This window comes from Salvelinus alpinus, chromosome 19 (assembly GCF_045679555.1).
Source record: "Salvelinus alpinus chromosome 19, SLU_Salpinus.1, whole genome shotgun sequence".
In the NCBI taxonomy this organism is placed as follows: Eukaryota; Metazoa; Chordata; class Actinopteri; order Salmoniformes; family Salmonidae; genus Salvelinus; species Salvelinus alpinus.
The window spans coordinates 8,959,059-8,973,011 of record NC_092104.1 but is presented as its reverse complement, the minus strand read 5'-3'; the positions used below and the strand labels follow the sequence as shown (position 1 = coordinate 8,973,011).

The 13,953-nt window shown below is 44.8% G+C and overlaps 1 protein-coding gene across 3 annotated transcripts; it reads left to right on the top strand.

Moving 5' to 3' along the window:
- The first annotated feature begins 147 nt into the window (after nt 1-147).
- Nucleotides 148-12,807, top strand: LOC139544978 (cilia- and flagella-associated protein 95-like). Of its 3 annotated transcripts, none has more exons than XM_071352237.1 (6): nt 148-329; nt 425-536; nt 761-894; nt 4,112-4,183; nt 10,933-10,993; nt 12,434-12,807. In XM_071352237.1, exons 1-6 carry the CDS (start codon nt 280-282, stop codon nt 12,617-12,619), a joined length of 615 nt encoding a protein of 204 aa, XP_071208338.1. In that variant the 5' UTR covers nt 148-279; the 3' UTR covers nt 12,620-12,807. The 3 variants fall into 3 exon arrangements, with proteins under 3 accessions (XP_071208338.1, XP_071208337.1, XP_071208339.1); XM_071352236.1 differs by having other exon boundaries at nt 4,109-4,183; XM_071352238.1 differs by lacking the exon at nt 4,112-4,183.
- Nucleotides 12,808-13,953: the final 1,146 nt, after the last annotated feature.

The window sequence follows — 13,953 nt, the reverse complement described above, 5'->3', positions numbered from 1 at the left end:
GAAACGCCACACCGGCTACAATGTTTTTATAGTCCACAGTAATTAATGAATTAGTTCCTTTCATACAATTTGCGGGACTATGCTATTTTACTGCTATGGAATGTTACTCACGTTCTAATCTTTGCTTTAACGGTCCCGTTCTATGACGTCACAGTAATTGGAATGGAATTTGGAAGCCTCTTAATTTTGCTAGCTGAGTATCCTGAGTGCAAAAGGCTTCCTTCAGTTCAGTGGAAGTTTTATTGGTGAATCACGGTTCAGTCTTCAAACTCAGTCACCATGTCTGATACCAAGATGTATTACAGCAGACCAACTCTTATTTCCAATTGGTATGTAGACTAGCCAACTATTCATTCTAAAATATCTCTCAACATCACAGCCATCTGCAGATCACATGAATGATGTACATATTATTTCCATCTAGGCATAAAAACAGAGAGGCCGAACCCAAAGACTATGACTTCACTCGTTGTCCAGATGGAAAGAAGAAACTCAGCAAATCTACCTACAAACACTTTGGAACCTACATGGATGCTGTGAGCAATACCTCTTCTTTGTGAAACAATAGGAGATTATATATCAAGGTTTTTTATTTGATCTTGATTGTTCATGTATCAGTTGGCCTTTAAAAAATATATATATATTTTGTTGTTGTTGCTGCTGCTGCTGCTGTAACATAATCTACTCCTTACCGAAGTTCCCTTTGGGGAAAACCCCCAATATATTCTAAGAGTTCTATTCTATTCTGTTTAACCTCCAGGATTGGAGCACCAGTACAGAAACCCAAATGTCACAGTATCTACTGAAGAGAGATTATGAGCCCAAGAAGAGTCTCAAGTCTATGGTAGAGGCTGGCCACTTCCAGTCTGCAGACTTTGACAAACGTACAGTCAGGTAGGTTGTAACTGTAGAACTGTAGCATGGTGCCATTAGGTACAGTAGCTGGCTATAGGAGGACTGTAGCATGGTGCCATTAGGTACAGTAGCTGGTTATAGGAGGACTGTAGCATGGTGCCATTAGGTACAGTAGCTGGCTATAGGAGAATTGTAGCATAGTGCCATCAGGTACAGTAGCTGGCTATAGGAGAATTGTAGCATAGTGCCGTCAGGTACAGTAGCTGGCTATAGGAGAATTGTAGCATAGTGCCATCAGGTACAGTAGCTGGCTATAGGAGAATTGTAGCATAGTGCCATCAGGTACAGTAGCTGGCTATAGGAGGACTGTAGCATAGTGCCGTCAGGTACAGTAGCTGGCTATAGGAGGACTAGCATAGTGCCATCAGGTACAGTAGCTGGCTATAGGAGGACTGTAGCATAGTGCCATCAGGTACAGTAGCTGGCTATAGGAGGACTATAGCATAGTGCCGTCAGGTACAGTAGCTGGCTATAGGAGGACTGTAGCATAGTGCCATCAGGTACAGTAGCTGGCTATAGGAGCACAAAAAACACAAGCACTAAAAGCTAATCTACTTTGTCGTTCTCACTGACCATTCAGGAGCACATTCTCACTGACCAATTAGGAGCACATTCTCACTGACCAATCAGGAGCACATTCTCACTGACCAATTAGGAGCACATTCTCACTGACCAATCAGGAGCATTCTCACTGACCAATCAGGAGCACATTCTCACTGACCAATTAGGAACACATTCTCGCTGACCAATTAGGAGCACATTCTCACTGACCAATTAGGAGCACATTCTCACTGTTACGCATGCCTCTGAGAAGAGGGAACGCAACTCCCTGCTACAACTCAACTCTCTGTGAAGTGCAAGAGGTATGGACTGCAGGTGCGAGAAAGGACGACAAAGGCAGAATTTACCGTTTACTAGGATTTATTTTCTTACACGGTAATATGGGGAAAAGGGGCTGGACGGAACCAAAGCAAAGAAAGTAAATATCAAAGTTCCCCCTCTCCTATCTAACCTGCCTACCCACTTAACTTACCTAACTTAGCACCACCTGGTGCCCTAACCAAAATACAGGGGGTGGTCCGCCCAGGTCTTACCTAGTGTGCCTCGACAGTGAATATACTACGGGTATATGTATGCCCTCGGGCCTCTTGCCTAAGCACTCCCTAAGTGCCTTCCCCTTCCCCCCTGGGAACAAATGAAACAGAATAATTATTAACAATTTCACAAACACTTTACAACAAAACTGAGTAAACTAACTCAGGCCACTAAAGAAGCTTTGACAAAGCAACAAACACAGAACTCTCTCTAATGATTTCTCCAAAACATTCAATCTCCCTCTAATCTTTTCTCCAAAACATTCAATCTCCCTCTAATCTTTCTCCAAAATATTCAATTCTATCTCTGATCTCCAAATCTCTACTCTCTTCTTCCTAAGCAGAACACTGGCTTTTATCTTCAGGTGGCAATGGTGATTAGAGTCAGCTGCTTCTTGACGAGGGGGCGGGGTCAGCTCCAATCATCAATTAGCCTGGGGTCGACCAATCAGCTGGTTGGGGAGTACTTCAGGAAGCCATCTCCTGAAACACACACTCAAATACAAACCAGAACACAGAAACTGGGGAACGTAACACTCACTGACCAATCAGGAGCACATTCTCACTGACCATTCAGGAGCACATTCTCACTGACCAATTAGGAACACATTCTCACTGACCAATCAGGAGCACATTCTCACTGACCATTCAGGAGCACATTCTCACTGACCAATCAGGAGCACATTCTCACTGACCAATTAGGAGCACATTCTCACTGACCAATTAGGAGCACATTCTCACTGACCAATCAGGAGCACATTCTCACTGACCAATTAGGAGTATATAGACTTATTTTTTTTCACTGTATCATTGACTATATGTTTGTTTTACTCCATGTGTAACTATGTGTTGTTGTATGTGTCGAACTGCTTTGCTTTATCTTGGCCAGGTCGCAATTGTAAATGAGAACGTGTTCTCAATTTGCCTACCTGGTTAAATAAAGGTTAAATAAATAAATAAATAAATAAATAAAAGGAGCACATTCTCACTGACCAATCAGGAGCACATTCTCACTGACCAATTAGGAGCACATTCTCACTGACCAATCAGGAGCACATTCTCACTGACCAATTAGGAGCACATTCTCACTGACCATTCAGGAACACATTCTCACTGACCATTCAGGAACACATTCTCACTGACCAATTAGGAACACATTCTCACTGACCAATTAGGAACACATTCTCACTGACCATTCAGGAACACATTCTCACTGACCAATCAGGAGCACATTCTCACTGACCAATTAGGAGCACATTCTCACTGACCATTCAGGAACACATTCTCACTGACCATTCAGGAACACATTCTCACTGACCAATTAGGAACACATTCTCACTGACCAATTAGGAACACATTCTCACTGACCATTCAGGAACACATTCTCACTGACCATTCAGGAACACATTCTCACTGACCAATCAGGAGCACATTCTCACTGACCAATTAGGAACACATTCTCACTGACCATTCAGGAACACATTCTCACTGACCATTCAGGAACACATTCTCACTGACCAATCAGGAGCACATTCTCACTGACCATTCTGGAACACATTCTCACTGACCAATTAGGAGCATATTCTCACTGACCATTCAGGAGCACATTCTCACTGACCAATCAGGAGCACATTCTTCTCCTTCATGGGGAAACTCATAGCAAGGCTGCACCTTGTTTTTACACTCAAAGACTCTTTATTCAATTCATTTCAAATAACTTTTGTTTCCTGAGAGGGAACTTCATGTGTGGTAAAGGATTGGTACCGAAAAGACACATAACACTGAACACACAAACATATATACATGTATGCAGTTACAGGCTATACACCAGTGGAGGCTGCTAAGGGGAGGACGGCTCATAATAATGGCTGGAACGGAGCGAATGGAATGGGTTTTGATACCATTCCACCTTTTCCGCTCGAGCCATCACCACGAGCCTGTCCTCCCAAATGAAGGTGCCACCAGCCTCCGGTGCTAGACACATACAGTGTATTCATGATGTTGCAGTAGAATATTGAGATGCTATGTATGCTATGTGCAGAGATTTACAAAAGGACATTTAGGTGGACACAATGTGTTGATCCAGTGTTGTTTTACAGCAGAGACACAGCAGGACATGTGACTGGTGTGACCAATAGCATCCTGCCACATCATCGCCCCGGGCATGACAAGATGTAAGAGGCTGTTCTCTGTTCTTCTTGCTTCGACACACACTTAGTAACCAGTTTTCTCTTGTACTAGAGGACAGTGAGGACGGTGAACTGTCGACTCCAAATGGTGTCGCTACTACTGTCTGCCAAAAGAGGGTGATATGACTGTTTGGTCGTTGAGGCCCCATTCTCCTTGTTGAATAATCACATTATTTTACACAACAACAAAAATCTCAAATGTTGATATTGACAAGATTAAAATATGATAACAGCTGAGAAAACAGTGTTGTAAGCAAAGTTGGAGAGGTTTTGAACATCCTTTGTTGAGAGGGCAGGAGAAAACACTTGACTTTTGCTCCAGTGGAACCCCTTTGTTTCCAACATAAAGCGGTCAAATAGTCCTGTAGTGAACATTACTTTCAAACACAATTGCAAAAGACATGGAGAGCGCCTGTGGAAACAGTGATGTATTCCTGCTGTCGTCGTGGATCCTGACTGTGTGGGAGGCTAGGGCTACAGCTCACAACAACATTTGTTGGGACAGCAGTCACCCACACACACATCACTCCCGCTTTTAGAAGGCTTGGCAACACTTAACACAACATTCACTTAACAACATTTGAGTCATGCCAAGAGACCTTTCATGAACATCTGTCTGTATTTTTTTTAGTGTAGGCTATAAAATCTCCCATTCACAAACAGTCTGGGCATAGTGGCAATTTTATTTTACCTTTATTTTATTAGGGAGTCATACTGAGACCAATGTCTCTTTTACAGACGAGTCCTGAATTACATAAATGACAGCAAATACACACATCAAAAAAATACAAAATGCAAGCAGAAATAAAACAATAATACAATCAGTGTTTATCAAATCAAACTTGATTTATAGTTCATTTCAAATCGGAATAGACTTTACAGTAGAACAACAAAGAGAAGATGCATCAGTAACAGGCAGGTCCTAATCATGCAGCACATGTAACAGATGTGAATATAAACACCATGTTGACTGGAGCCTGGGAGGTTGCCTCTGGGGGTCTGCCCAAAGAGAGTTATTCAGCAGTAGATTCTTTCAGGTTCCTGTGAGGGCACCCGTAGACTGGTGGAGACTGCTGAGGGGAGGACAGCTCATAACAATGGCTGGAACAGAGCAAATGAAATGGCATCAAACCATGTGTTTGATGTATCTGATACCTTTCCACTGATTCCGCTCCAGCCATGAGCCCGTCCTCCCCAATTAAGGTGACACCAACTTCCTGTGCTATAGACCTAATATTATGTAAATCAGATCAGATCATATCAATCAAATGAAATGTTATTGTTCACATACACATGGTTAGCAGATGTTAATGCGAGTGTAGCGAAATACTGTTTCTAGTTCCGACAGTGCAGTAATATCTAACAAGTAAATCTAACAAATTCACAACGACTACCTTATACACACAATGTAAGGGGCTGGAATAAGAAGATGTACATATAAATAAATGGATGCGCGATGGTCATGCGGCATAGGCAAGATGCAATAGATGGTATAAAATATCAAAATCAAATCAAATATATTGATATAGCCCTTCTTACATCAGCTGATATCTCAAAGTGCTGTACAGAAACCCAGCCTAAAACCCCAAACAGCAAGCAATGCAGGTGTAGAAGCACGGTGGCTAGGAAAAACTCAGTAGACAGGCCAAAACCTAGGAAGAAACCTAGAGAGGAACCAGGCTATGAGGGGTGGTCAGTCCTCTTCTGGCTGTGCCGGTTGGAGATTATAACAGAACATGGCCAGGATGTTCAAATGTTCATAAATGACCAGCATGGTCAAATAATAATAATCACAGTAGTTGTCGAGGGTGCAACAAGTCAGTACCTCAGGTGTAAATGTCAGTTGGCTTTTCATAGCCGATCATTGAGAGTATCTCTACCGCTCCTGCTGTCTCTAAAGAGTTGAAAACAGCAGGTCTGGGACAGGTAGCACGTCCGGTGAACAGGTCAGGGTTCCATAGCCGCAGGCAGAACAGTTGAAACTGGAGCAGCAGCACGGCCAGGTGGACTGGGGACAGCAAGGAGTCATCATGCCAGGTAGTCCTGAGGCATGGTCCTAGGGCTCAGGTCCTCCGGGAGAGAGAAAGAAAGAAAGAGAGAACTAGAGAGAGCATACTTAAATTCACACAGGACACCGGATAAGACAGGAGAAATACTCCAGACATAACAGACTGACCCTAGCCCCCCGACACATGAACTACTGCAGCATAAATACTGGAGGCTGAGACAGGAGGGGTCAGGAGACACTGTGGCCCCATCCGATGATACCCCCGGACAGGGCCAAACAGGCAGGATATAACCCCACCCACTTTGCCAAAGCACAGCCCCCACACCACAAGAGGGATATCTCTAACCACCAACTTACCATCCTGAGACAAGGCTGAGTATAGCCCACAATGATCTCCGCCACGGCACAACCCAAGGGGGTGCGCCAACCCAAAATACAGTATAGACATATGAGATGAGTAATGTAGAATATGTAAACATTATTAAAGTGGCATTATTTAAAGTGACTAGTGATAGCATTATTAAATCAATTTATTAAAGAGGCCAGTGATTGTAGTCTATGTTGGCAGCAGCCTATCTATGTTAGTGATGGCTGTTTAACAGTCTGATGGCCTTGAGATAGAAGCTGTTTTTCAGTCTCTCGGTCCCAGCTTTGATGCACCTGTACTGACCTCGCCTTCTGGATGATAGCGGGGTGAACAGGCAGTGGCTCAGGCAGTGGCTCGGGCAGTGGCTCGGGTGTCCTTGATGATCTTTTTGGCCATCCTGTGACATCGGGTGCTGTAGGTGTCCTGGAGGGCAGGTAATTTGCCCCCAGTTATGCCTTGTGCAGACCGCACTACCCTCTGGAGAGCCTTGCGGTTTAGGGCTTTAGAAGTTTGTGAGGGTTTTAGGTGACAAGCCAATTGTCTTCAGCCTCCTGAGGTTGAAGAGGCGCTGTTGCGCCTTCTTCACCACGCTGTCTGTGTGGGTGGACCATTTCAGTTTGTCCGTGATGTGTACGCCGAGGAACTAACTTTCCACCTTCTCCGCTACTGTCCCGTCGATGTGGATGGGGGGGGGGTGGGGGTTCTGCTCCCTCTGCTGTTTCCTGAAGTCCACGATCATCTCCTTTGTTTTCTTGACGTTAAGTGAGAGGTTATTTTCCTGACACCACACTGCGAGGGCCCTCACCTCCTCCCTGTAGGCTGTCTCGTTGTTGTTGGTAATCAAGCCTACCACTGTAGTGTCGTGTGCAAACTTGATGATTGAGTTGGAGGCGTGCATGGCCCCGAGGTCATGGGTGAACAGGGAGTACAGGAGAGGGCTGAGAACACACCCATGTGGGGCCCCAGTGTTGAGGATCAGCGGGGTGGAGATGTTGCTTCCTACCTTCACCACCTGGGGGCGGCCCGTCAGAAAGTCCAGGACCCAGTTGCACAGGGCGGGGTCAAGACACAGGGTCTCAAGCTTAATGATAAGTTTGGAGGGTACTATGGTGTTGACTGCTGAGCTGTAGTCAATGAACAGACAGCATTCTTACATACAGTTGAAGTCAGAAGTTTACATACACTTAGGTTGGAGTCCTTAAAACTCATTTTCAACCACTCCACAAATTTCTTGTTAACAAACTATAGTTTTGGCAAGTCGGTTAGGACATCTACTTTATGCGTGACACAAGTAATTTTTCCAACAATTGTTTACAGACAGATTATTTCACTTATAATTCACTGTATCACAATTCCAGTGGGTCAGAACTTTACATACACTAAGTTGACTGTGCCTTTAAACAGATTGGAAAATTCCAGAAAATGATGTCATGGCTTTAGAAGCTTCTGATAGGCTAATTGACATCATTTGAGTCAATTGGAGGTGTACCTGTGGATGTATTTCAAGGCCTACCTTCAAACTCAGTGCGTCTTTGCTTGATATCATGGGAAAATCAAAAGAAATCAGCCAAGACCTCAGAAAAAAAAACTTCTTAAGTCTGGTTCATCCTTGGGAGCAATTTCCAAACGCCTGAAGGTACCTTGTTCATCTGTACAAACAATAGTACGCAAGTATATACACCATGGGACCATGCAGCCGTCATACCGCTCAGGAAGGAGAAATGTTCTGTCTCATAGAGATGAATGTACTTTGGTGCTAAAGTGCAAATCCATCCCAGAACAACAGCAAAGGACCTTGTGAAGAGGAGGAAACTGGTACAAAAGTATCTATATCCACAGTAAAACGAGTCCTATATCGAAAGGCTGCTCAGCAAGGAAGTCGCTCTGGATAAGAGCGTCTGCTAAATGACTTAAATGTAAATGTAAATGAAGAAGCCACTGCTCCAAAACCGCCATGATAAAGCCAGACTACGGTTTGCAACTGCACATGGGGACAAATATTGTACTTTTTGGAGACCTCTGGTCTGATGAAACAAAAATACTGTTTGGCCTTAATGACCATCATTATGTTTGGAGGAAAAAGGGGGAGGCTTGCAAGCCGAAGAACACCATCCCAACCGTGAAGCACGGGGGTGGCAGCATCATGTTGTGGGGGTGCTTTCCTGCAGGAGGGACTGCAGGAGGGACTGGTGCACTTCACAAAATAGATGGCATCATGACGAAATGAAATTATGTGGATATATTGAAGCAACATCTCAAGACATCAGTCAGGAAGTTAAAGCTTGGTCGCAAATGGGTCTTCCAAATGGCTTAAGGACAACAAAGTCAGGGTATTGGTACCTCAATCCTATAGAGAATTTGTGGGCAAAACTGAAAAAGCGTGTGAAAGGAAGGAGGCCTACAAACCTGACTCAGTTACACCAGCTCTGTCAGGAGGAATTAAAGTTAAACCAAGTTAAACAATTTAAAGGCAATGCTGCCAAATACGAATTGAGTGTATGTAAACTTCTGACCCACTGGGAATGTGATGAAAAAAATTTAAGCTGAAATAAATCATTCTCTCCACTATTATTCTGACATTTCACATTCTTAAAATAAAGTGGTGACCTACGACAGGGAATTTCTACTAGGATTAAATGTCAGGAATTGTGAAAAACTGAGTTTAAATGTATTTGGCTAAGGTGTATGTAAACTTCCAACTTCAACTGTAGGTATTCCTCTTGTCCAGATGGGATTGTGCAGTGTGATGGCGATTGCATCGTCTGTGAACCTATTGGGGTGGGTATAGGGTATCAGGTAGGCTGGAGGTGATATGATCCTTGACTAGTCTCTCAAAGCACTTCATGATGACAGAAGTGAGCACTACGGGGCGGTAGTCATTTAGTTCTGTTACCTTAGCTTTCTTGGGAACAGGAACAATGGTGGCCATCTTGAAGCATGTTGGGACAGCAGACTGGGATAGGGATTGATTGAATATGTCCATAAACACACCAGCCAGCTGGTCTGCGCATGCTCTGAGGACGCGGCTAGGGATGCCGTCTGAGCCGGCAGCCTTGCGAGGGTTAACACGTTTAAATGTTTTACTCACGTCGGCCACATTGAAGGAGAGCCCACAGTCTTTGGTAGCGGGCCGTGTCGGTGGCACTGTATTGTCCTAAAAGCGCGCAAAGAAGTTGTTAAATTTGTCTGGGAGCGAGACGTCGATGTCCGCGACGGGGCTGGTTTTCTTTTTGTAATCCGTGATTGTCTGTAGACCCTGTAGACTCTACTTTGTCTCTATACAGACGCTTTGCTTGTTTGATTGCATTGCGGAGGGAATAGCTAGACTGTTTGTATTCGGTCATGTTTCTAGTTGCCTTGCCATGATTAAATGCGGTGGTTCGTGCTTTCACAGTTTCTGGTTAGGGAAGGTTTTAATAGTTACAGTGGGTACAACATCTCCAATGCACTTCCTAATAAACTTACTCAGCGTTTACATCGATATTATTGTCTGAGGCTACCCGGAACATATCCCAGTCCACGTGATCGAAACAATCTTGAAGCGTGGAATCTGATTGGTCAGACCAGCGTTGGATAGACCTAAGCACGAGCGCGCCCTGTTTTAGTTTCTGCCTATAGGATGGGAGCAACAAGATGGAGTCATGGTCAGATTTGCCGAAGGGAGGGCGGGGGAGGGCCTTGTATGCATCGCGGAAGTTTGAGTAGCAGTCGTCCAATGTTTTGCCCGAGCGGGTATAACAATCAATGTGCTGGTAGAATTTAGGTAACCTTGTTCTCAAATTAGCTTTGTTAAAATCCCCAGCTACAATAAATGCAGCCTCAGGATATAAGGTTTTCAGTTTACATAGAGTCCAATGAAGTTCTTTCAGGGCCGTCGAGGTTTCTGCTTGGGTGGGATATACATGGCTGTGACTACAATCGAAGAGAATTCTCTTGGAAGATAATGCGGTCGGCATTTGTTTGTAAGGAATTTTAGTTCAGGTGAACAAAAGGAGTTCCTGTATGTTGTTGTGATTACACCATGAGTCGTTAATCATGAGGCATACACCCTCGCCCTTCTTCTTACCAGAGAGATGTTTGTTTCTGTTGGCGCGATGCATGAAGAAACCCGGTGGCTGTACCGACTCTGACAACATATCCTGAGTGAGCGATGTTTCCGTGTTACAATCTGTTACAATCTCTGATGTCTCTCTGGAAGGCAACTCGTGCCCTAATTTCATCCACCTTGTTGTATAGAGACTGGGCATTGCCGAGTAATATGCTCGGAAGCGGTGGATGGTATGCTCGTACTGTATGATGCAGTGAGTCATTCACTCTGCACCGTCAAACCTGTTTAAAAGTGTCTGTCTCCGATTCCAGGAAGTTGGACTCCACATATGCAGTGGATTACCTGCCCCCATGGGACTCCAGCAAAGAAGCGGTGAGTTTGAGTGTCAAACATAACCCCGTTCAAACCTCAAAACACCTTTTCAAACGGATATCACCATTTCATAGTCTTCTGCTTTATTATTCAATTACTATTCCTTGCTTCTCCTCCTCCAGTACATACTGTTTCCTCTCATCTGACACACATCAACCATGTGATGAAATATACATGTTCATGTACCGTCATGTATAGAATTTTATTAGCCGTAACATTAGTGCTTACATTTGAGTGTTTCTGCTACGTCATGTGACGTCATTTGTCCGTTCCAGAAGCACTTGTGATAGGCTGCTCTGTCAGCAGTGGCAAGTTTCTAGTGTTTAATGTGTGGTTTTATTTTTTCCTCCGTATAACTGTTCCCAGATGTGTAATATAGTGTCTAATGCTCTACAGGAGGACTAGTCTCTAGGATTCTGAGCTCTGGGCTTACCCTGCAGGGAGCTGCATACGTTTCATATTCAACTTTTCATTCCATTATTATTTTTTTAACTTCTCATTTTTAACAGGAAATAAAAACAAAGTATGGATTATAGTGCAATAGGTTTCCCATGTGGAGAGATTGTTGTGTGGATTTCTGATTCCCCTATTTTGTAAACTTTTGTGAACTTTTTTTGTTGAGATGAATACATTTGAGGACATGTGTGTGCAGATTTCTGTTATCAATGTCCACCTATTTCTGAGGTTGGCTACCTGTTCTTAGAAGACTATACTGCTGTTCAAGAATCTTGGCAATAAATAAGTAGATGTTTTAAGCTTCGATAAATGTCACTGCATAGAACCATGTTGTAGACCCACATTAAGCTAGTTTGCGATCAAAGTACAACATTTCCACAACTCTTTGTCTTGAGCAAAGAACTAGTGATAGACTCAAACCTTGTCACATTTACACCCCAGGGCTTTACACCGGTGCCTGGCCTAACCCCAGGGCTTTACACCGGTGCCTGGCCTAACCCCGGGGCTTTACACCGGTGCCTGGCCTAACCCCAGGGTTTTACACCGGTGTCTGGCCTAACCCCAGGGTTTTACACCGGTGTCTGGCCTAACCCCAGGGCTTTACACCGGTGCCTGGCCTAACCCCAGCGCTTTACACCGGTGCCTGGCCTAACCCCAGGGTATTACACCGGTGCCTAGCCCCAGGGTTTTACACCGGTGTCTGGCCTAACCCCAGGGTTTTACACCGGTGCCTGGCCTAACCCCAGGGTTTTACACCGGTGCCTGGCCTAACCCCAGGGCTTTACACCGGTGCCTGGCCTAACCCCAGGGCATTACACCGGTGCCTGGCCTAACCCCAGGGTTTTACACCGGTGCCTGGCCTAACCCCAGGGTTTTACACCGGTGTCTGGCCTAACCCCAGGGTTTTACACCGGTGCCTGGCTTAAAGCCTTGATCCTGTGAAAAAGCAGCATCTACATCCACACATTGTGTCTCCCCCTCCAGAGAACCATGAAGGGCCTAGCAGCAGACAGCATTCCTGACTACAGGAAGCCCCAGTCCCAGTTCACAGACACCGCCGACTACCGTCGCGGGGGCAGGAACACCTGGCAGGATGAGAGCGGGGTCTATGGTACCCTGGGAGCCACATCCAGGGCCCAGGCTCAGCCATCCAACCCCATCTGCCCCTAGAACCCTCACCCTCCCTGGGGAACCACCACAGCATGGCCTCCTTAACCTGGTTCTCACTGACCAAGACTATTTTTCTCACTACAGACTTTACTGTAGCAACTTTTTACCTCAGTATTTCTCTTTCTTTCACCTCGAGCTATTGCTGTTTTGTCATTTTTACATGAATAAAGCAAGTATTGCATGCCCAACGTTTGTTTTCCAACAACAGTGTTTCATTGGAGTGGTGTCAGTGGAAATGGATACACCGCTGTGCTCAGTATTGGTGTTGCATCCCTCAGTGTTCAGTTCAGTCTTTTAGCATCTGGTGTCTCTCTGTGAGGTTTATAATATGCATCTCCTGGTGTTTTCCCCTCCCATCTCCCAGGGCGAGGGTTGTCCAGTCATTTATAATGTGTATTTCCCAGGGCGAGGGTTGTCCAGTCATTTATAATGTGTATTTCCCAGGGCGAGGGTTGTCCAGTCATGTATAATGTGTATTTCCCAGGGCGAGGGTTGTCCAGTCATTTATAATGTGTATTTCCCAGGGCGAGGGTTGTCCAGTCATTTATAATGTGTATCTCCCAGGGCGAGGGTTGTCCAGTCATTTATAATGTGTATTTCCCAGGGCGAGGGTTGTCCAGTCATTTATAATGTGTATCTCCCAGGGCGAGGGTTGTCCAGTCATTTATAATGTGTATCTCCCAGGGCGAGGGTTGTCCAGTCATTTATAATGTGTATCTCCTAGGGTTAGGGTTGTCCAGTCATGTATAATGTGTATCTCCCAGGGTTAGGGTTGTCCAGTCATGTATAATGTGTATCTCCCAGGGTTAGGGTTGTCCAGTCATGTATAATGTGTATCTCCCAGGGTTAGGGTTGTCCAGTCATGTATAATGTGTATCTCCCAGGGTTAGGGTTGTCCAGTCATGTATAATGTGTATCTCCCAGGGTTAGGGTTGTCCAGTCATGTATAATGTGTATCTCCCAGGGTTAGGGTTGTCCAGTCATGTCTTTCTGTTGTTATTTCTACATCCCATCCTATTACTTCATTGTTCTAAGTTCCTCCAACAAAAGCGTCCGTGTTCGTTTTCTCTCAGCAGAGGCAGAAAAGAACAAACCAATAATTCAACAATAACAGTCCAAGACCTCTGGGTCTCTCTTCAACTTTAAAAACGTTCTTATTGAATTACACAGATTGTTAGGCTGAACGTGAGCGAACTACCTCCCTCCTGGGGTTTGACCTGTACGTGACCTGGAAACAAACCCTTCTGTTGACCCTTAAAGCATGTGTGTGTGTGTGCGTGTGTGTGCGTGTGCAGGCATGGAGTGTGTGGGAGCCTGTTAACACGTACCTTTAT